The 25,020-nt window shown below is 31.4% G+C and overlaps 1 protein-coding gene across 1 annotated transcript in view; it reads right to left on the bottom strand.

Moving 5' to 3' along the window:
• LOC130450701 (DE-cadherin) overlaps positions 1 to 25,020 on the bottom strand; it is a 58,817-nt gene that overhangs the window by 10,323 nt on the left and 23,474 nt on the right. Inside the window, exons 2-3 of the mRNA XM_056789257.1 lie at positions 417 to 571; positions 1 to 276 (exon numbers count right to left, since the gene is read on the bottom strand). Coding sequence (XP_056645235.1) covers positions 1 to 276; positions 417 to 571 — 431 coding nt within the window. The remainder of the gene's footprint in view (positions 277 to 416; positions 572 to 25,020) is intronic.

Here is a 25,020-nt window from a genome sequence, read left to right as displayed (position 1 = left end):
AAGTTTATCAAGTTGGGGTGCATTATCGTTAATGTCAGTTATAGTGACTGTAAATGTACAAACATCTGCCAACGGAGGTCTACCATTGTCCACAGCTTGTACAGTTACATACAGTTCCTTTTGTCGAACAGGTTCATCACGATCAAATCCTTGGATTGTCGTTAGCTCGCCAGTTCTGTTGTTTATTTCAAATAAAACTCGTTCTCCATCTCTGTGGATGAGGGAGTAAGTGATTATTCCCCCTGCATCTTTGGGATCTTCATCATGAGCTTCAACCTAAAATATATATCTCTTTTAAATGGTAAACGCAATTTTTTCCTGAATTCAAGTAGAATACTCACGTTTTGAAATGAATTAAGAACTATTAAATAGGCAAACAAAGATATAAATACTCTTAATAATTTAATAGTACTTACAGTCATAACATATGTCCCACTTCGTTGTTCTTCCTTTACAGACGGTTTATAATCTTGACAACCTATGAATTTTGGTTTGTGGTTGTCCACTACCATATTTGCTGCCTTTTCATGTGGTTGTGAAAACGTATCTACTAATAATACATCATTAATTCCTGTAACAGACAAAAAAATAGAATCAAAATACATGATAAATGATATTTTTTATGTTCAAAATATATTTTAATTCTGCAACGTTTAGGTAATTATAGAAGGCGTTCAGATACTCGAACAGTGATTTTGAAAAAAATTATTGAAATATATTTTTGAGATAATAAAAAATGATGAATTTGATATGGGAAAATTTATTTAAAGAACCCTCTACAGGAAGAGTCTAAAGAAAGCAGTATAAATGTTAAGTCATCGACCTGATGAGCTTACACTAATTATTATTTATATGAATATGTTATATTATATGCATTTTAATTCGACTTTTAGAATACTTTTATAATGCATTATTATAACTTAATAATATTTGTTTCCTTTACTCATCTGTGACTTGTTACTAATTTTATTATATGATATTCATCAGTCACTGATAGCGTTTTACATGGTCAATCAACTCGGATGAGAAACCGTAAAATTTATTCAATTAGCTTTTTATTTATTGTATAAATTATAGATGATAACCATAACATTTTATTATTGCGTAATATTGTTTATATTGACAGAAGAATAAAACTAATTAAATTATGATAGGAGTTTTGTCATGGGTTCTAAATAAATATTATTGTCTTTATGACCTTTGAATTATATTGTTTTTAAACAATACATCGCCAATAGATATAGGTATAAAATCTAATTTTCGAAAATTTTTTGTGGAGTTAAATATACTGATCATCCTTTCTATTCCCTATAAAATTGTTAAGCAGTGAACTCGTTCTGTCAAATGAGCAGATTAAAAACTCTCAATTTTTTTTCAATAAAAATTTTTGGGTTACTTAGAGAAGAGATATTAAACCAAAAGGTGATAAAATAAAAAAATATATTTATCATAAAAAAGTAATTTTTTCAATTTGTTCGTTTGAGATAGTATGTATAATATATTTTTATCGATTACTACTATGTAAAAAATCTCATATTGTTGTTCAATATCAAATGCATGATATCTAATCTACCCTTTTATTTGTTAAGATAATAATTTTCACAGAACTTTGTTAAAAAATTTGGTAGTACTTGCCATTTCCGAGAATTTGTAATAAAAATAACAAAAAATATAAGCTCGGTTTCAAGTAATACACTGGCCTACAGGATTTTTGTAACACAGTTTCATAGATTATTTTTATAATGCTAATACCTTCCAAATATTCACAATACGTACCATTTGCCGTATCATCGATGATATTTAGAATCCTTGTTTTTATCAAGTAGTAACTTTTATTAAATTAGCTTGTCCTTATAAGCGCGCGATTTTATTGTGTAAGTTTGTCATTCTCTTATTTAGTTTACATTTTAGTTTGGAAGTAAATGGTTTTGTGTAGTTTAGAATTTTGTCAACGACGAAAATGGTTTTGTTATATTTGTGACGAATTGATGGTGTGAGTCGTAAGCCATACCATTTACTAAAAACGTCAAAGTCTTGTTTTATGAGTTTGGTGTTGTTATCGGAGATCAAGGCTCCCTATGTATGCTGTGTTATTAGTTCAGTGGATGAGTGAAAAGAAAAGAAGTATGCCTTTTGCATTTCCAAAGGTATGGCGAGAACCCACTAACCATTTAGATGATTTCTAATTTTGTATGACAATGACTAAAGGTTATTCAAACAAAGAAAAGTGTTAGATGGAATATTCAAATTTGCAATCTGCCATAAGACCCGTTCCTCACATTGCAGACTTACCAGTACCGATGAAAAGATATTGTTTGGGGGAATAATGAAGATAATAACGTTTTTACAAGAAGCCGTGAGGAACAATTGTTCCAGTTGCGGCAAGCCACATTTGATTGTTAAAAAATAGTTAAATGATTTAGTACGTGATTTTGGGTTGTTAAATCAACAGTCAGAACTTGGTTACCGTCTTAAGAAGTGGAACTTACTTTGCCAAAGAAACATAAACTTACAACTTTTAGAAAAAGAAATGCCGCGTTTTCCATATTTTAAAATATGAAAAGTTCGTTATGTCCCTGTATTTATACCGATGGTTTAATGCAGTAATTGAATATCAAGCATTCTACTAGTGAATATCGATTGTTCATAGATTTATCAGAATAGATAGTTTAGAAGCTATGTTATTCCACAATACAAATAACCTACGAAAAAATGCGACTCCGTTTAGATAAAATAGTTTATAACCACTTCAAGTGGGAGATATGTGGGGATATGAACTTTACAGTGATTTTGGTGGGATTTCAAGCAGGATTTACGTTGAAAAATCTGTAAAGTCATTTTTTAAATATTGAACAAAAATTGTTCTATATGTGGTTTTTTTAATATAACAAAAAACTTTACGTCTTAAAGCTTTTCTCTGGCCATCAAAAATCTTTTTTGGATAGGTTAAATCTACTCATGTATGCTATTCAGCTAAATGTTACAAATACTGTGATCCATGACATCTTAGCCTAACATAGAAAGAACGGTCATAAATAGAAAAAAAATTTTCAATATACATTCTTTTTTTATATCCAAAAACTTTTGAGAACGTCTGACTAAAGCTTCTATGCCCTAAAAAAATATGGTGCGCCTTTATGCGCTTATTTAGAACAAAATGTTAGTGGTAACAGCCTTGTTACTTTCAATATCGATAGAAATTACGAAAATGCTATTCTGCATGGTTGCAATGTTACATCGATGTAGAATAATATTTTCGCTGTTAAAATAACGATGACCAAAACATTGGAATGTTCAGAACACGATTTTTAACTGCGATGTGAATTTTGGTTTAACATTGCGATGTTAACTACATCGATGTTAACATACAGCTGTTATGAATCATTTTATAGAAAAACCTCATTAGAGTCGAAATTTTCGTATACCGCCTATTTAATTTTATCGTCTCTGTTTTAATCTTTTACCCCTTAACTCGACCTTCAGCTTTGCGAAAAAAAATAGTCGGACGGAAACGAGATCAAGACTATATAGTGGGAGTTCATTCTATGTGAAGCCAAATTCATGTACGAGTAGTCTTAGAAAGCGAAGCAGAATTGACTGGATCATTGTCATAAAGCAAGCGCACACTCGACTGATTTTACCGCGCCTTTCTTCGATAATTTTTTGATACTTACTGCCTTAGTAAGTCAAAGTGATATGCCGCATTCACGGTTTTATTTGATTCTTCCAAATGAATCAAATATCAAAAATTTATTTACTATACGAGACCAAGATATCAAGGACCGCACTATGTATATGGAAAAACTTATACTCATACTGATGTGTGTGGTGAATACATTTTAATATAAAAGTTGTCTTAATTTTACTTTGACGTTTGACACTAACCAGATATTATCAACGAGCTATTTTTAAATATATTTCCAAATTTCAAACCCTATTTATCTCACAGCGAAAGTAATGAAATTCAAGTTGTACTCTAAATATTAGGTCAGATATTTTTCTTGTTTATGTTTTATTGAGGAAACGTAGATTAGTTCGTTAACCTAATTCGACATTTTATGTTGTAATTTAAACAGTTTTATACAACGTAGCTCAAAGCAATTTTCTGTTTCACCCTTTGGTTAATAATGACATAATATATATTCACATGTATTAAAGGACATTGGATGAGAGGAATTGAGATGATTAAAAATAAATGATTAATAAAATATTAAATAAGAGAGAAGAATAGAACATTTTTTTGACAACATGAAAGCGAAATTTATATTTTCAAAGTAGTTAGGTTGTTTACAGAGTATTGAAGAATTCCGACCACAAAACTGGTATACCAGGATGAATTTGTAAGTAGCGACTTTCACTAGTTATTGTATTCTTAGTATACCCTGTAAGAAATCTAAGGGCCGCCAAAGAAAGAAAAAAGTCAACTGATTATTTGAAAGCAGCATTATATGAATTGAATAAAATATTTCGTTTGTTGTCGACAGTGGCGTTTCTTAGCGTTGTATTTAATACATGTTATAATTACTTCAATTTAATATTCAGATGTTAGTTTAGTTTCCGATTTTTATATTTAATTTCAGTGTTTTGTTTTATCATCAACTATTCAAACTCATTGACGCTGAGAGATTTTTGGCGCACATTTGAGGTTGAGAATACAGATCTACTTTACTACACCTTTCCACATTTTTCTGTGGATAATCGATTTCTTTTTCCATAAGTACTGAAACTTTGTTAAGTTGCAACCATTGTGGAAGACATAGTTAATATTAATAATGCGATTTTTGCCAGACTCATTCTTATACATGTCCCTTTCCAACGTGTAGTATAATTTATTTTTTCAACTGTTTTAATAACTTAAAATTTTCAGCTATTCAGCTAAGTTAATAGAATTAATAGAATTTTCTCTTCTGAAAAAGTTTCAACAACTTCTGCTAGGGAGAGAATGAATTTTGAACCCTTTATTTGCTCCTCTGTTGTAATTCAGAAATCAAAACGTTAGCGGTAAAATGAATAGGCATTAACTCCATAGCTTTCCACTTCTTCAAAAATTCAAGTACATAATTCTGTTCATTTTTTAAAACTAGTGCCCATGGTAACAGTTGTAGAAAAACATTTCATGTCAAATAATGCCTTTACAATAGGGCGGACCGTAACTTTCAATTTTTTTAGCTACTACGAAAATATTGTTCAAGATGACGAAAAAAATAGATATTTTTGTAGAAAATTAAACGGACCACAAAAAGGTTGAAATAATTTTTCGTTCGGTTCAAAGTTATTCGCTTTCATCCAATCGTGCTATATAAGTTTTTCTCAATAAATTTGGGAGGAAAAATTAGGAAAATCACGAAAAATATATTGTCTTATGTTTTTAAAACATTTTTTTATAGAAAAATATAAAAAATTTTGAGTCATCATATATTATATAGCACGATTGGAATGAAAGCGAAAACTTTGAACCGAGCGAAAAATTATTTCAGACCTTTTTTGTAGGACGTTTAATTTCCTACAAAAATATCTATTTCTTTTTACTACACAATAATTCGTTGAAATACATTAAAGTTCCAAAAAGAAAAAAATAATTCCCGTGTAATTCAAAAGGAAAATCAAAAATCATGATGCGGCACCTCTAAATATTGATATTAAGAGGTCAAACTTTGCCAGAATTTGTTTTCGTCATCTTGAACCATATTTTCGTAGTAGCTTAAAATTCTAATTTTGTTACCCATTTTACAATTGGACTCAACAAGTCGTTAATTTTCTTAACCCGTATAAAATATATTTTCGTTTAAAATGCAGGTTACGCTTTGCTGGATTCTTCTTAAACAGCTAAAGATTTTGAGGTATATTTTGAATCCAACGTGTTTTCACTGGCATCTTTAAAGAGTTTCCTCCTGAATGTTTTCCTTTCTTAAGCAATTAAATGTAACACGTAAGAAATTACTTTTTTCTTCAACAATATGAATACAATTATTTTCCAATATTCTCGAATATTCTCCTAAAGATAATTATTGAAAATTTTACATCTCTTGTTCTAACCTAGTCCGGTTTGAAACATAAACTTGATAATATGATGGTTATTATAGAAAACACTCGAATTAAAATTCAAGCCAGTTATCCTAACAAAACTCTACATCCTATCATCTCTTTATGACCAAACAAGTTGAGAGTAAAATTTTTTCAGATTTGTAAAATAATTTTTGAAAAACTACATATAAATATAATTTGAAAATACGATTATAACATTGTGTATTAGAATAAATTTGAATGAAAAATAGACATTTCTTGTTTCATTTTTAGTACAAATCTCCGACATCTAGTTATAAAAAATTTAGTTATCATTAATAACAGTTTTTAAAATAAGCCGGTATAATATTCCATGTGAATGCGCACGCTGAAAATGCACACAATGTAAATCTGGTTCACTAGTATTGGTCGACAAGGCGAAATGCTTGTGTAATAAGTGAGGCGACTCTGTGGAATTTACAGATAAAATAAAGAAAATCGAAGAAACATCCTGGCGACCCGTATAAAACTGGTTTAACTGATTCATATTCTTTATAAAATATGTACGGAAATAGCGACGTGTTTAATGATATAGCTTGCGAGACTGTTTCTAAGAATTTATTGTGCATTTTGCTAACATCTTCAGTTTTTTATCTTTCGCATCATTGTTCGCCCAAGGTTTAGAATATAAAATGTGAAATAAACACTGTTTTAATAATTTATTATGAATTTTATAAAGAAATTAATATTTTTAACGGAAAGAAAATACTTTTTTCTTCTAGCGTACGTACTTTGGACACACTAGTGCGTAAAGAAACATACTTCAAGCAGTAGTGCGTAAAAAAACGTATTATTAAGGTCTTCGTAATGTAGAGGTGAGAGTACGAGATTCACATGCGGGAGGTCCCAGATTCAAGTCGCGCTGATTCCATTTTTTATCTTTCTACTTAGGCAGTGATAATTAATTTTAGGTGTAACTATACATGTCGAAGAGAAGAGTTAATGATTTTAATAACACAAATTCGTTTGTTGTTTTGTTAATTTGTACTAAACTTGATTAAAATGTTGAAAATAGCAATGAATATATCATATATTTTATAAGGAAAATTACCATTAAACTTTTGTATTTCTATCAAATTTTCACTAGCAGAAAAAATATTGTATGAAATTCGTGTGTAAAGGCCTTTTTATATTATATAAATTCAGTTTTTCAAACAAAATGCGTAGCATTCACGCGCAAGAAAATAAGAAATGTGTGTAGTTGTACCACAAGTGTTGGTTCGAACTTTGATTCGATGTTGGGTATTTCTTTGACGCGGCTCAAAAAAACCGACTTTCCAAGGTCAACGTTGGAAACAAAACATGTCGAATGACATTCGCATTTAGAAAAAAATTTTCTCGAAAATGTAAATACAATGCAGATGTATTGTGTTGTCTGTGGGGTTGGTTTATTGAAGTTTGGGATGTTAAATACGAACGAAAGACATCTCACGTTTTTTGTGAAGCTTAGGAAGTATATTTTGACAGTCTTGTTCGGCATTAAGACAAACTATGGGCTCCACATATTGTTTGTAGCTGTTTGTAGCTTGTAATTTTTGAAAGGTAAGGTAATTATTGCATAAAAATAGTTTATCTCTTAGTTCTAATAAAAATGATAAGAAATTTTCACCTAAACTAGAAAAATCAAAACACCATCTAATTACTGGAGATAAGAGATTTAAATTTACCAAAAAAATAAAGAAGAGCTTTCAGAGTGCTGAAAACAGTGAAATTCAGTTGATGTTCAATATCAAGGATGAGAGAACCAGGCATGTAACATTCTTATCGTTATTCACAAAAGTAGATAGATTTAGCTGTATGTTCGAAGAAATTGGAATATCTGCGTTCCTAGCGAATGGCGTTTATTCATTGACTATAAAAAGCTTAAAGCTGTTTTATGATTCAACTGATTTACATTCAAATTTCCATCTTTTCTAATCGATTCCATCTTGATAGAAATTATTACATTGTTGAAATCTTGCTTGAATCCGGAAAGTATCGCGTATAACTGGCAGCTGATTGGAGGTTTAAAAATGGTGGGATTTTTTATGGAACTACAGTGCGAAAACTAAGTACTATATTCAATGGTAATTGCCTGTAACAGCAGAGCCTTGTGTCGAAAAACCAAACGTCAAATTTGAGACAAATTGTTGGAAGTGGAAAAAGGGTTAATGCTACTTCTGCACATCAAGTTAGGATTGTGGAGAAAATTTTTTCAAAAACTGGATGGAACTTCAGACGATTTTGCTAAATTGTACTGAAAAAGCGAAATGTTTTGGTTTTGGATTTTTTGGAAATAACAAAGCTGAAAGCTAGGATAAGTTAGTTGAAGATATACTAAATAAATGCTTAGGAGATGGGTTACAGGATGTCATCAAAAATACATATGCTGCATGATCATTTAGATATATTTAAAAACAACAGGGAATGGAGTGTAGTCAGAGAAGCAAGGAAAAAGTTTTTATCAAAACATTGTGAGCTTAGAAGAGCGTTATTAAAGCTAAAAGTGTGAACTTATAAATTATCTTTCACTTTTTTGAAAGTTATTTTGACAGTGAAACTTAATAAAAAAATTATTTGAATGATTTCAACTACGATTATTAAATTGAAATTACAGATTTTGATAAATATGGTTTAATCAGACTCATAAATTTCAAAACTTTTTAAGGGCATATGTTTTTTTCTGTTTAATTACATAAAATATCAAATTTTAATGCTTCAAAGCCAAAGTCAAATTTTGTATTGACACGTATAATGTCTGTTGTGTAACCTATATTTTACTAGGTTTTACAACCGTGAAGAAATGAAAATTATTAGAAAATTGTTTATGTAAAAAAATAAGAAGATTCAATCATCAATTATTGTGTTGAATGTCATGAATTATTTCTTACAGTTATTAGTAAAAAATGTTTATTGTAATTAGGTACTTTTAAATTTCAATACGTTTACTGAACAAGAAAAAAACAATTGTTTTGATAATGTTGACCGTAAATATAATGATGAGGTAACTATTATTTAATGTATTCGACTGGCAATAAAATTACAAAAATTGCAGTTTTTATAATTGTGAAGTTTTTTGGAGAATCAAAAGTCGTTCTAAAACTTACATCTATTCAGGAAGATGTATTAAAACATTACGTTAATGTAGGATCCATCGTATCATTATTGAAAAGAATAAGTTTGGTCCTTCTTCTGATAATCATTCTCTCAGATATTCTTAATCTTTCTTGGACTTGTTGTGTCATCACCCAACATTCACTACCATAAGATACGATTGGTCTTATTAGAATCCTACAGATTTTTACCTTTTTACCTATTAATTTGTGAAATCGTAATCTAAAAGGTAGATACAGACCCTCATTTTACAAATAATACTTGAATGGTATGATAAATAGCTATAATTTGAAATATTGGAGTCATACCAATCCTAGACGGATGCGGTAAAGTTTTTTGGATTTTTTTTTGTAGGCAATTTGAACAGATTGAAATATTTAGATTTTTTGAGAAAGTAAATAAAATAAATGGAGTTGCCAACAATTTTAATAATATTCCGTAAATCGCCACACTCTAAATGCTTTTCGGAATTACTTGAATAATGTTTCCAAGGACATGGACAGGTGGATTGGAATCTCCCGATTTTAGATTTCTTTCAGATTTCTATAATAGACTTGGATATTGTCAAATAGAACAAGGAAGACAAATTTACCATCTAATCAAATAATATTTAGTTTCTTTTTGTTTTTTTGTAAGGAAAACATTCGCTCTTGATAGATGTATTTGTAATTTAATAGATTTTGGAAAACTCAGGTTACATACAAGTTGTACAATTAATATTATATTGAATAAAAAGTGTTGAAATTGGAAGATTTCATACGAGTTTGTAGAATTGAGCCAGTACGCGAGTGGTTTAAACAAATGAGTGTGAAATCGAATCGACAACGTGTTGTACACGATATTTTTCCGACAACCACAGAAAAACGCAGTTAGTATTCATTTTTTTAATTAAAGTTTATGATAAAGTTATTTTGAAAACAAATTGGTGCTTACTGACGTTTATTAACTATTTTTTGTTCGAGAGTTGAAACAAAATTTTGAATTTTATGCGTATCAGATTGACAATTCTTTTCTGGTGTTGCAAATGTAGTTTCAAAAAGTGGCGTCCGAGGAGGATTCTTCAGCTTCTACAATACGATGAGAGATTTCTTACTGATCGAATCGTATACATAACCGTCAGCTGTTACACTGGATTGCCATCTACAATATCGTTTCAGAGCTAGAAGATCGCCAGTTTTGTTGGTACTCTGTACGAGTGCCCTGTGTAAGTTTCTGGGTTAGGTAACTTCAAATATTTAGTGATGTCTTTAACTAATCTACCAAATTTATTGATGCCTACAAATTGCTTGCTTTGAGCATTTTCCGTTTTGATAATTGACAAAGAATCTTCTATCTTTTCAGATATTCCTATAGGTTAGCAATGACAAATTGTCGAGGTTTCTTAGTTTTAGTAATCGACGATTAAAACTGAGTTCATGTCTTTGATATCACCAAGTTTAATATTGTAAAGTTCACCTTTCGCATACATCTACAAATTACAAAAATAAAGGAGGTCTAAAAACGTAAATTTTAGTTTAAAGAACTAGAGTTGCACATCATGTTTACAAACCTTAGCATAGAATATATGGACCACAAGGTACTGGATTTGTATTTGGTACAGAGATCACCAAAAAAGTTATGAACACATTCGCTGACAAGGATTCCACTTTTTCTCCATTTGTCAGTCCATGAATTGTCTATATGCATGTTCGTATCGTTCCCTTGACATCAATGGCAATACATTTCTACTGATTTCTATAATTTCAGGGCTTGCTGAACATTGGGTCAAAACCCTAGAATACGATGGGCTATACTCCGAATATTACTTCCTATTTGTATTATTATTTTATAAACAAAGTGAACATTGGACACCGACATTATTTATAAAACACACTCATATTATCTCAGAGACAACAACGAAATTATGGAATTTTAGTTATATTAAATGTCACAAATCCGGTTCTGTTTTCGCTTCATAGATTAGTAAACTGGTGACGATATGTAAACCTCAAATCAAACTAGAGATTCATTGAATATTTGTGTTAAGTGTATGGGACCGAATTATTAATAAAAAATCTATGCACTCTATAAATCTGTGAAAGGATGTTTACCACTTTGAAAAAGATACGATAATTAAGAGACATAAATAGGATAAACAAGGAGAAAAAAATGTTTGAATAACGTGCACACAAAGATAAATTTGTATGATGCAATTTGGTCTTTAACTAAGACAATAAACACATTTTGTTTGCGCAGAGAAACTTCCGGATCGGCGTAAAGCCGGCTAGTACAAGCGACCATGTATATAGGATGAATCTAACAAAAAACAAAAGGAAAACGACACAACAAGACCATTGAGTAGACTCGTTGGAGAAATAGCTTCCCCGGGAGGTATTAATCGACATAATGCTATATAATCCAATTTAAGGATTGTTAAAAATAAAATACTTAAGACTACTTTGGATCTCTAATAGAATGTTCGTATATAAGATTATGCCAATTTCTCAAACATGCCTCAATTGTCTAATTAAAATTAGATAAAAAATATTATTTTGATACTGATTATAGCCAGTAGTTCGTTTTGCATAACAGAAACGTTCTTTCTTAGGTAAAAAATATTTATTTCACTACTTTGCGCTTGTATACTCTTACTCTTGCCAGTATTCTCTTTCCAGACCAGAGAATCATAAAATAGTATGAGTTTACGGATTTCCTTGATTATATACGTAGTAGCAACTACATGGTTGTCTTAAAACCTCAGTGAACCTCCTTTCTTGATAAAAATTCCAGAAGTATTTGCTTTCCAAAATAACTTTTCGATATTTGCACTCCGTTTAGAGTTAGGCTACAATTTTTATCCCACTTGTAGCGTCTTGTAAAGACCACAATCTCAGTCTTCTTGTGATTGACTTTCAACAGCAGGTCCCCACTACTTCCAGAACTCTCAGAATTGATTTGTAGTGTAGTGTGGAGAAAGGTTGCACGAGTGATGCTCAAAAAATCATCGTTGTCGACCACCACAGTGCATTTTCCATTGACTTTATTTCCTCCAGTAGCTCTCTTACGACCAGATACCATTGTAGTTTGACCCTTGTCGGCCACGATCGTTTGGCTGGCAAAATGGTTTATCCATTTTTTGATCGAGAGAGATATTACTGCAATAGTCAGTACCCTCTTAATCGTAGTCTCTAAGGTATTGTTGAAGGCTCTCTATATATCATTAATTATCTCATTGCAAAGCCCCCAGCATCTAGCTGGTTTTCGAACATTGCGGGTTCCGTTTATTTTTCAATTCAGTAGGCCGTGTCATCTTTTTGCACTGTGTCGATCCAAAAGTCTCTCTATGGTCTTTAGATTGAAGAATGTTGAACTCCAGTTTTCAGGTACATGGCAAAAGGCTGTACTAGCTTGGACAATTTTGTCCAGTGCTCCAATTATCTCTGTAGTAGAGCAGGGACATTAAGATTTGTAAAGACAGAATGCCCAACGTTGTTATTAAATCAAGTATGATCTACTGGACTGAATCAAACTGAAAACTTTAAAGGCTTTATTTGATCAATTTCTAAAAATTTTCATTTGAAATAATTTTGTTCATTGCAGCCGTTCTCTGATATATGTAAATAACTGTAGACGTTCGTCAATAATCGAATTAGACAAATATATATTGTTAGTAACAAATAAAAAAAGTATAATAAACAATTGCTGATTTCAAAGAAATGATTAGGTAAACGTCCGTTCAAGTTCAACTCGACTGGGTTCCGGAAATAACAAAATTAATAATGAATTATTGAAAAAATCAATTTTAAACTTAGGGAAATTAGCAATTTCATAGTTATACAAAAATATAATACAGAGAATTTCAATTTAAACACATTAACCAAATACCAATATAATAGACTCCACTGTTCTATTAGAAATCCATTCTTTGAGGACACTACATATTAGAACTGAAATTGACAAGTATCAAAACAAGAGGTGTATGTCGAGTCCACAAAAATAAGAATTAGGAACGATGATTCATTGAATCAGGATGTTTTGTGTTAGATACGCATGTTACTAATATAGTTAGGTATTTATGTGGCTTGTAATAGATTCCGAAAAATAAACAAAAATAACTAAACGATGATTAAAAAAAATAAAGGTAAAAAACAATATTAAACAAAATTTTATCGTGATAATAGATAAAATAATCCACTTCTTCCAGCTAATACCCATATATATTATACAAAGATAAACTCATATCTTTCAGCTGTTTAGCTGTAATTCTACTACAAAATTGGATTATATTTTCCGTTAATTCGTTAATATTTTCGGCTCTTTCAACGACGTGTCGACAAATATTTCAAATAACCCCTCCAAAGAAAACATTTGGAGCCAAATTTCTAAACTCCAAGTATACTCTGTGCAAATAATTTGTTTATGTAGGATTTCCAAAAATTTTCATCAATCCAGATGTGGCCTATGATAGAATCCGTTCCAAACGTTAAGTTTTGGGGATTATTAAGTCCGTACAGGTGTTTCCCGAAACTAATTTCTTATAGTGGACGGATTATGATTACGACACATCGAAAACATAGTTCCGTAAACAATGTTTTACAAAAAATTTTCTTCTTTTTGATTCTCATTCAAGATTTTTTAATTTCATCATCAGGAAAAATTTCTTGTATTATTTGTACTTCAAAGATATCGTTTTCAAAGTATTCCAAGCAGGTCTCGATGTACACATCCCCCTCCTATTTAATACCGATCGATTTGAATTCTATTACGCAGAATGAAGTGAAAGTTAACAGTAAACACAAAATTTCAAGCGAAGTCAATAATGTCGAACAAACTTCTTGCATCGTAAAGAAACAGTTGACAAACACACATTAATTGAGATATGGCGCTTAAACGTCACACGAATATCAATAAAGTTGTATCAACTTAGAGGAAAAAATATTACCGATCCGATTTACGCGGGCAATTTTTGATCAGACCATGTATGTCAAATTGTAGAATGATTGTTCATGTTATTGTAAATACACACCTTGTAAGTAATTGTTTACAGGAAATAAATATCAATAATACGTTGACAACCAAATCCAATTCTGGAAATTATTTAAAGTCGTTCAGAGAAAAATAATAGACTTGAATCATCAGAGGTCAAAAGGAAATTTTAAAATTGATTTTTTTAACATACACATAGTTAAACACCTACGTGAAAGTGAGTAGTCCACATAATTGCCAATTATAAAAAATATTTGATTAAGTTAATTGTAGTTATTATTGGAGAAAAAATATGCTTAATAGAGAATTTGCTATTTGTTAGAATTCCATACTTTCTTAGCATAGATTTGCGATTATAATAATTATAATAAATTTGTTGTGTTACCCCATAGTCATCTGATGAAAGTTTTCCAATAGCATGACTCATCTACTTCTAAGAATCAGTGACTCATAGACCCGATGAATCTAATACTGTTTTTACGAGATTCGGAATTTCCCGGTTTTCCATTTCATTTGAAATCTGGAAGATAATGAACTTCCGAGTGGAAGCCTTACAAAGTTCCAATTTGTTTGGAGAATTTATTTCTAATGACTCATTATTGATTGAATGAGTTAACACGGTTAAAAACTACGAAAACAATATTAAAGCATATTATTAGTTTATTATTATTAGTTTATATGTATCATCACTGACATGCTCTGCTCATCTTTCTAACATATGTCCCAATAGTTTTGGCACAAAACATTTATTTTTTCATTTTTTCTTTAATGAAACTTTTCTAATTTCCATAATTAACGGTTTAACGTAACTAACAAAGATAATAACTTAAACTGAATGAAGGGGCCCGTGCTTCTCTACGACTTTAACATCTATTTCGCGTATTTTTTCAAAAATTGTACGCCGTAATTGTTCCTCATGTTAGTCATCCGCCATCAAGCCAAAGCGCCTGATCGGCTTCTCAAAGGACATCGGCCTTTAGTAACGTCAAGTGGGGCACGACGAGCCTATCTGAAGGGCTATGTGCTCAACGGCCTCTCGGCCGCCCACAATTAACCCTAAACCCTCCTCATCATATACTATGCGAGATAAAAGTGCCCAAAATATTTCCAATTTTGATTTGCTCTGGCGTAATGGTAGAACCATAAGTCCGGCCAAAACATTATATAGTTTCTAACGTGATGTGGGCGTATAAAATTAACTAATTTCGTGAGGCATTCTATAGCTTCCCCTTTACTCGACTTACATAGGGTCTGGATATCTCTCTTATCGTCATCACATACCAGACTAGAACATAATCAGCGAATTTTGCTTTTTCTTCATATTTTACTATGTTAGGGCACTCTTCTATATTGTCCCTATAAAAACCATCGTTCCCTTTGATTTCCAAATTGCCAAGTGTGAGGTATTTTTATCATAATGACCTTCATTCGCAAAATGTATCCACCTTAGTTGACTTGGTATCCGTGCCAATTCCCGCGATGTATATCTTAGATATATGGTATTCACGCGCTAATTTTCTTACAAAAACCCCGAATCTGTCTTTTGCTTTTCTTACAAGTCTTTCTGATATTTCTTGTTTTCCACATTTTGGAAGGTTCAAACATGGTATTACTTCTTCACATTCAGCTATTACACGGTAATTGCTTCTGCATGAAATATTTTGGTTTTCAAAAATGCGAACTATGTATTAGGTTTAGGGATGCTTTTCCTTATTTACAACTTCTAAGACATTTTGATGTAACTGACAAAAAAAACTAATGTCAGGAAAATAAACAATTTTTATCGTGTATTGTATTGTTATAATCTATTTTTAAACTCCAAAATTATGTGCCAAAACTATTGCCACATACGATAAGTACAGAAAAGTCGCGCTGGGATTTAAAGGATCTGCTATACAAGCAAACATCCCATGATACAATACCTTGCAACTTCAAATTCTTACACTGCAATTATTAACTCATTAATTAAATAATAATAAAATATAATCTAATATACACTACCGGCCAAACATTTTGCCTACCCCATAATGCATTCATTAAATTTCAAAATAATACACTTTAACAAACGAAGGTTGAAAAGCTGTATTGCAAACCAAAAATCATAGTGTCCGTTATCCGTTTATAGGAGCGCATGTTTATATTTTGTTGGTGAAAACTTACAAGTACCGACTGATTTGTTTATTATTCTTTGATTGTGAATTATTTTTTCGGTGTTTATGATTGTAGTTAGTCCCAGTTAGCTCTGTGAGACGCAATAATGTGCTGTGATTAATACTTTTCAACTTTAGACATTTTTTTGTGAAGTTCGCTTACAAATTGTTCTCGTTCTCGCAAAATCAGAGTTGTAAGTTTTAAAATGGACAGAACATAAAAATTGGACGCATACAGAGTGGGAGAGAGATTTATGGATTGTTGGTTCAAAGTCTGAGGTTTTTGGGTCTAAGAGAAAAGTGTTTGTGTGTACATCAAAGAAAGAACGGGTGTTAGATCCAAGTGTAATCCCGACTGTAAAACACGGCGGAGGCTCGGTGATGGCCAGCGTCTAATCGGCTGAAAATCTATCTTCCAACATGACAACGATCCCTGAAAGCTTTCCAAAGAGTATTTGGTCGTCACAGTAGCTCGACCTCAATCCTATTGAGTTTTTGTGGAACAAAATAAACAGGGAAGTCAGCAAGCAGTGCCTTACTTCTATTTCACATCTTTGGAATATCCTGGAAACCAAATGAAAAGACGGTTTTGTCGAATTGTTACAGAAAATGCTGAAATTGTGCACCGAAATAATAAAAACCAAAGGGGTTTTATATCGATGAATATTTAACAATTACAGACTGTAGTTATTATTATAATATTCTTATCGATATATGTTCTAGAAATATAAATGTCGAAATCAATCGTATTGTTTTTATTTGTTGCGTATCACACAAACTATAAGGTGGACAAAATTTTTTTATCGGTAGTGTAAGTAACACAAAAGTGCTGAGTCAGTCGACAGAGAATTGATAGGAAATTAAAGTTCATTGAAAGTTTAAATTTCTTAATGAGATTTGATTTTCAATTATTCAATGATTTTTTTAGTTTAAAGGCAGATGGTTAAAAACTTTTGGAACCAAGTATTCATGGCATCTTCAACCAATATTTTTTGATCTTTGACGTTTTGTCTTCAATGTAACATGGATATACTATACGTAGAGCAATTCAGTCGAAATTTATGTTTGTAATACCATAAACAAATTTGAAAGTATATTTGTCTTATCTCTAAAACCGGATTCTTTGTGTAGTAGATCTGATGGTTACTAATAGCTTTTAAAGTGAATTATTTTCAATATTCCTTGTGAATAATTTTTACTTTATTTAAGTGATTATCGTATGCTCTCCTCCAAGACAAAAATCCATACAATATTCGACTTTCCACGACAGAGTAGCATAATATTTTCGATTGATCAATGTCTGTTTAATTTTTTTGAGGTACTTAAACCTAAATAGCATTATAATTTTGTTTGTTACTTTTTTAGTGTGATGATTCCATCTTAGATAAGTATCAAAGAAGAATCCTACGTATTTAATATTACGAATGAAGTTTATATTAATGTCATTGATCCAAAGATTATCGAAATTTAGGAACGTCCTAATATTACATATGAAAGGCATAAAATAATATTTTTCACATAATTTACTTTTATAAGTTTATTATCAAATATTTCACAAAGAATTTTAAGTTTGTTTCTGATGATATTTTCCGTTCCTACAAATTCTAGTAATGTTTATAAGAAGGGTAAAGGGGATGGGACCAATCACCGTTTTGTTTTATGTTTGTTAAATAGGAATGAAGCAATCTACAGAACGCTCCCCGGAATCCAAAATCCCGCAAATACTCCAAAAATTGCGAATCACACAATGGCAAGCCTATGCGAGCACCAGAAAAACAAAGAGTGAGGATTTACCCACTTCAAGCGAGTGGGTAAATCATTGCAACAGCATCTTGAGTAATTATTTTTTTTAAACCAAATTCTTTCTCGAAGATAATTGAGTATTTCAGAATTCTTCCATTATGTGCATTCTAAAAAATTTTTCGCAAAGTGGGAAAGAAGGGAAATCGGCCCATAATTTGACATTAGGTTTTTGTATCCTGAATGTAAACTGTTTTAGACTGACTATTTGAAAATTTCTTACTTTAAATGGATCGAGTTTCTACTCTATATAGAGCGGGAGCATAGTTATTTTTAAGATTTGTTTCGGTTTGATTTGTGGGTTTTAGAATTTTTCTCTATTTAGTTTTTTTCTCTGTTTTATATGTGATTGGAATAATTAAACTAGTTCGTAGCAAACTTTATATTGACCGACATGAGCATAGATCATTGTTAGATATTATACACATTGTGTTACGTTATGGAGACGAAAAAAATGTCTAGGCCAACACAATTAGTAGGTCAATATAGAGGAAATCGAATAGCTCGTTAAGAGTTATTCATTTTAATTTAAATTCCTAATGTAATAGCAGTATAACAATTCATACGGTATTTTAGTTAAACTTTAAAACGTTTGTGTCAACATTTAACAGTTTGTCGTATATACAGTGCGACTCAATGTGATGATAAATAAAGTTTTACTCTGTTCCACATAGAATATGGTTCCAAAAATATTAGAATTTCATTGTATTATGTATGAAAATTTTCGAAACCACAATTATAATATACAAGATCTGGCGGCTATCAAATAACGAGACTAGAGTATAGAATATTTTATTTTGATATTATGTATATCTATAACCTTCAATATATACCCCAGATCGCTCTATGCGAATCTAACATTGTTCGAAACAGTCTTTTTCTGTCAGTTCCTTGAGGACGCGCGCCGCTTTTCAGCTTCAATAGACTCTTATCTTATTTCTTTCAATGTAGATTAGATTCGTCATTTTTCTAATAAGTTTGTGTCATTCGAAGTGTCAATACAAATATTTTTGCGAGCTCCTTGCTGTTGAAATGTGTTGTTGATTTTAGGTACCATTTATGCACATACTTCTCGCATAATAAAAGATCGATCAGATCGAACAAGATTACCGATTTTTTCGATATTTTCATCAGTTTTTGACGTGGAAGGTCGCCAAACGCGAATCATCTTCCACATTCACAACGCAAGAAGGCAATCTGAGCTCATTACTATTCATAGATGACTTCACATTGGATTCCGATTAGACTAGAGCGTATTAATATATCGGAATGCGTCTTTGCAGATGATATAATGATCATAGCAGAAAATCGGAAGGGTTTACAAGAAAATTTAGAGAAATGGAATAAAATATTGAGAGAAAACGGAATGAAAATGAATAAAAAGAATATGAAAGTTATGGTGACAAAGGTACAAGAAAAGATTAAAATCAGGATTTAAGAGGAACTTACAGAATAAGTTTGTAGCTCTCAATAGTTAGGAATTATGTTGGAAGAAACGGGAAGACAGTAAAATGTCAGGAAAAGGAAGAACACGAGCAACATGGGACAACACGAAAAGAAGGTCATGGGTCGAAACGAAAAATTTGGCTCAAGATAGAGAGGACTGGGAACTTTTAATACTTAATTAGCTAAAAAGTAAAATTAAACCCCTACACCCTATAGGGTAAAATCGGAACAGATATATGTATATATGTTTGTCTCGTTAAACAATTACTATAGTAACCAAGTAAATAATTATGTTTATTGCTTTCAAAAATCTGTTTGTTACATACCTTTAACAATATGTGTGTAACAAATTTGAATTGGATGTGAGAGGTTAATGCGGATATTTGGTATAATTACAAATCAATTAGTTTTGAATAGTATTTAATAGCGATACTATTATGAAATATTTCTGTTACGAGCCAAGTTGAAAAAAATTAATTACATAAACATTGTAAAAATTTCAACAGCCTCAACTTTTTCATGTATAACTACTCTAGAAATGACAGAAGGTATTTAGAGAAGACGTACAATCAAAAAACTAATGATTATATGTTGCAACCCGGAACTAACATAAATAGTTAGAGCACAAAGAGTAAGATGTGTAAAATTCCCATTGCTACGTCTATGAAAGCTATTGAGATCTTAAAACATATTTCCTATTATCAATTATCACTAACAGATCCATTTTGTATTTCGTCAAATCAAGACGTTGTTCTATGCAAAAGCCTTTACTCTATTTATCGAAGAAAAATAGTAAATCAAAACTTATTCACGCATAGTGCACGTGATCAGTGTTGAAAACGCGAACGCCGAACATGTAACAGAACCGCATTCAGCACTTAAGAAATAATCGATGTATTGGGATATTTAAATAAAATCTTCATTTTCTACCTCAAAAAGTACATTTTCTTAATCTCAATCAGATGACATTGGTCTTCCACTGTCGTCAACATTTATATTGAGGGGCTTCAACTTGCTATCAATGACAATTTCTATATTCCACATTTTGGTTTCAACCTTTTCCAGGACATGTTGAATACACTTTTTCCTTATCAGGTGTAATTCACTGAATAGCTTCGTGAAAAATATTTTCAACGTCAGAAAATTTATTGTATTGTATTATTTTCTGCTGCAATATATTGTTTCACATTTGCCCAGATCAACTTAATGGGATTGAGTTCACAATGGTAGGGCGGTAATCATGATGTTTTTTGACCATTTCATCAATAATTTTTGGGTTAAATTTATTCTAATGCTCTTTGACAATTTCTAAAAGCTCTGCCTTAACCATCGTTTCATCAAAATCGCTAGTTTTGTCAGAATTTTCTCACGTTTCCTCGCGTGATACGAAGCATTGTCTAATACGACAGCACAATTCTCGAAAGATACCCGTCGATTTCCTCGTGATAATCTTCGGTTTTCTTTGATTCAAATACTTGTAAAGCTGGTAACTGGCAGGAAACCATCTTCACTACCAATGTGACAAATTATGAGTCTCTGTCCATTTCCTAAAATTGAGTTTTCCCTATTACCTATAAACTAATCTCAGAACTTTATCCACTGTAGATAACTCATTTTGAAAGAAAAAAATTGTGCACAATTCTTCTGATGGCGCTCCTGTCAAAGTCATCAATTGAATTGTTAATTTTTTTTTGGTGGATTCTTTTTGTGTCCGCCACTGAATGATTAGCTCTGTACTCACAAATGATTCGGTACACACTTGAAGAAGATATTCCCGAAGTACTTGCCGTATTGGAAATAACGTCATCAACAGTCTGGACCAATAACGATGCCGCGCCCAGTTTCGCCTGGAATGTTCATGTGATGATCATGCACTAATCATTATTTTGGTTCACTATTTTTCTTCGATAAATACACTTTAGGCGTCTATTTTCAATCCATATTTTGTGAATTAGTATAAATGCGAAGCAATCCATTTTAAGAAGGCAGTATAAACTCAGTGGTACTATTATTCACATCATTATTGTTACAATATATTGAGTTAGTATGTAAAAATCTTCATAATTTTGATTAAATAAATGATCAAATGAAGTGTTGTCTTTTCCGGCACACAACAGATGGTTAAGATACACTGCCAAAACGTGACGACCGATAATTATGAGAATGTTGCTGAATGAAGGTGAAGGTGGGAAAAGAAAAAGAGGACCACCAGAGAAAAAATGGCTACAAGAAGTCAATCCGGATATAGATGATGTAGGAATAATATAATAAAAGATGGAAGCTCAAGGTGTATAGAGTTGAACTGTATATAACTACTCTATAATCAAACGGAGTTGAGGAGTTATCATTTACTCACGGTTCTTCAAAAGAACATGAACAATGTGTTCAGAAGCGGTCGGTATGTGCTGGATGGAATTCGTTTTATGAATAGATTATCCATTAGCGTCTATACAATAAATTTTAATGAATATTTTTCATTTCATCGAGCGATTTTCAGTAATTTTTTGGCGTATAATCATTTCTTGTTTATAAAAATTAATAACTAAAGAGGTTGGAGACCAAATAAACAACTTTTTTTCTTTTTTCTAAAATATTAAATAAAGAACAAAATGCTTTCATAGATTCTTCACAAACTTAATATATCATTAGTAGAGCACTTGTCTTATATTTAAGAATAAAGCACTAATTTTAAAAAGTTCTTTGAGAGGTTTGACAGACGAGATACCCAATAGTTATTTATAAAGAAATAAAGAAACGTCATTTGAGACGGTTAGCCCTTTCGATTAGGGATCGAGTTTCATTTTCTCACTAGACAAAAGTCCTTTATTAAGAGTAAGCATAGAAATGAGTTATTTATTGTGCTCGAATAACGACCATATTTCTTGAAAAAATTCAATTACTTTTTCTGTTTCACTCAACTTTTTCTTTAATCAAGGAACTGACACATTTCCTACTATTTAATTAAATCGCAGTGAAAATATAATAAAGCTAATAAAGCTATATAACATAGTAGAGTCAAAATATGTTTTAGAATTTCATTATTAGAATCAGTAATTTCAAGTTTTTTCATCGTCAGTTGTGAATCCAAAGTAAACTCTATAATGATTATGTCTGGCTATACCTATAAAATTGTATAAATGTAGACACCATAATAACATAAAAGTATTCATTACTTGTATTGTAATAAATGCCATTCTCTAGAAGTTGGATATATACAGTGTGTACATGCCGTATGGAATAATTTCATTATTTAATGCGTTCAATGCTTCAAACGCTGATATGATTGGAAACATCGTGTGGTCGTAGTGCGTATGTCATTCGACGAATGTTTTGTTTCCATGGTTGGCATTGGAATGTTCGACATGGAAAGTCGGTTTGTTTGACCCGCTTCAAAGAAGTACCCAACATTGGAACGGATTTGGAACCAACACACACCTCATGTATGTGAATGCTACATATTTTTTATGAAAACCAAAGTTGCCACTATAAACCAGCCATAAGGTTCCAGCCTTCTTCCAATGTTCAGCCAACGTTAGAAGGTGAATTTTGGCGTAAACGTTGAACGCATCGTATAGTTGCAGCACGTGTGGTCGTAGTGCGTATGTCATTCGACGAATGTTTTGTTTCCATGGTTGGCATTGGAATGTTCGACATGGAAAGTCGGTTTGTTTGACCCGCTTCAAAGAAGTACCCAACATTGGAACGGATTTGAAACCAACACACACTTCATGTATGTGAATGCTACATATTTTTTATGAAAACCAAAGTTGCCACTATAAACCAGCCATAAGGTTCCAGCCTTCTTCCAATGTTCAGCCAACGTTAGAAGGTGAATTTTGGCGTAAACGTTGAACGTATCGTATAGTTGCAGCACTGCATCCAGCCTTACTTCCAATGTTCAGTCACACGTTGGAACGCCAATATTGGCGCCAACGTTGGAAGTATCGTGCAGTACCGGCTTAACCTTATTTAACATACCTATAAGGCATAATCAATCTCAATGCAAGCTGTATTCTTTCATAATTCATTTAAATCATAAGGTCAAGTTTTTTACACATAGGGAGAGGGCATGAAAATGATTTTGAATGTTAATAACATCGGTTATTTCATTCGCAATCTTTTATTCAATCTCAAACCGTAAATATAAATCGGAAGCCAAAAAAATAACAGTAGATAATTTATGTTATCATCCATATTCCACAATCTCAGTCACTGATATATGAGTACTAAGAAAACCATGATAAATGAGACAATTATTAGCAATACTCATTTGTTTAGACTTTCCTCTCTGTGGTAGATATTAATCATACTTTTAACTGAATCTTCAATTTTATCAGTTCTCAACTGAATTAAGTTTATTTATAAATGTGAGTAACCACCAACATTCATTCACATTTTTTAATACAGGGTGGGCCATACATTTTTACAATTTTGACATTGCCTTGCAGAAAGTAAAAAGAAAATATTGTATTCAAATAAATTTTTATTTAGAATAAAGAGCTTGGCCCGTAGATTTTCTAAAATTCTTATAAACATAGCGAGTATGTTACCGAATCTTCTTTAATTTTAGTAATGTTCTGACCGCTTATACAAAAATTGGCTCGCTCTGTAAAATTATTTCTGCAGTACTTTAACAAAAATAAATGTAGATATTGATATAAAAAAAGGAAATAAATACGTCTAAAATATACACTCGTGAGCAAAAAATCGACTCAAGTCACACGCTCGCGGTGAAAAGTCTCTAGCAGAAAATCTGTAGTTTCCATTCTTTTTTGATTTTAGCATCTCAAAGCCTATAGCTTTCTAATGACTGGTCTATGTTGTTGAGTAATTTTTTGGTGAGGTAAAAACATCTAGCAAAAAGTAACCTTAAATAATTAAAAACATATTCATCAACTCATCGAGACAACTGGAAAGAAAACAAGATCCCAGAGGAGAGGAATACTGGTGTAATTATATCAATGCACAAAAAATGCGATACAGAGGACTGTAAAAACTATAGATTCATTACACTTCTTAACATTACATGTAAAATGCTCGTCAACTTATAATGGAAAACGCAAATCATACGCAAATAGCATACTGGGAGACTACCAAAATGGGTTCAAATCAGGACAATCCACAATCAACGCAATCCACACAATAGACAAAAAACAATGGAACTCAATAGAGTTCACAATCTTTATAGATTTTAAAAAATAGACAAAAAATTATGGGGGATTTAGAAACAAAAAAGGCTCACAAAAAATTAAAGATATTAATAAAAGTTATATTACAAAACACGAAAGCCAAAGTAAGATATCTGCAAACACTAACAGAAGAAATAAAAATAAACAAAGGAGTCAAACAAGGCGACTCGATATCTCCAATCCTGATTAATATGATTTTAAAGAACGTAATGAGAAAAGCAAAATTAAATAACAAAAATAATATAAGAAATCAAATACAAAAAGTAGCATACGCAGACGGTGTAAAAATATTGGTTAATACAAGACAAGATCTA

The sequence above is a fragment of the Diorhabda sublineata genome, chromosome X (genome assembly GCF_026230105.1).
Source record: "Diorhabda sublineata isolate icDioSubl1.1 chromosome X, icDioSubl1.1, whole genome shotgun sequence".
Classification (NCBI taxonomy): Eukaryota; Metazoa; Arthropoda; class Insecta; order Coleoptera; family Chrysomelidae; genus Diorhabda; species Diorhabda sublineata.
Note: the sequence above shows the minus strand (reverse complement) of the source record. Positions and strands in the feature narration are given on the sequence as shown.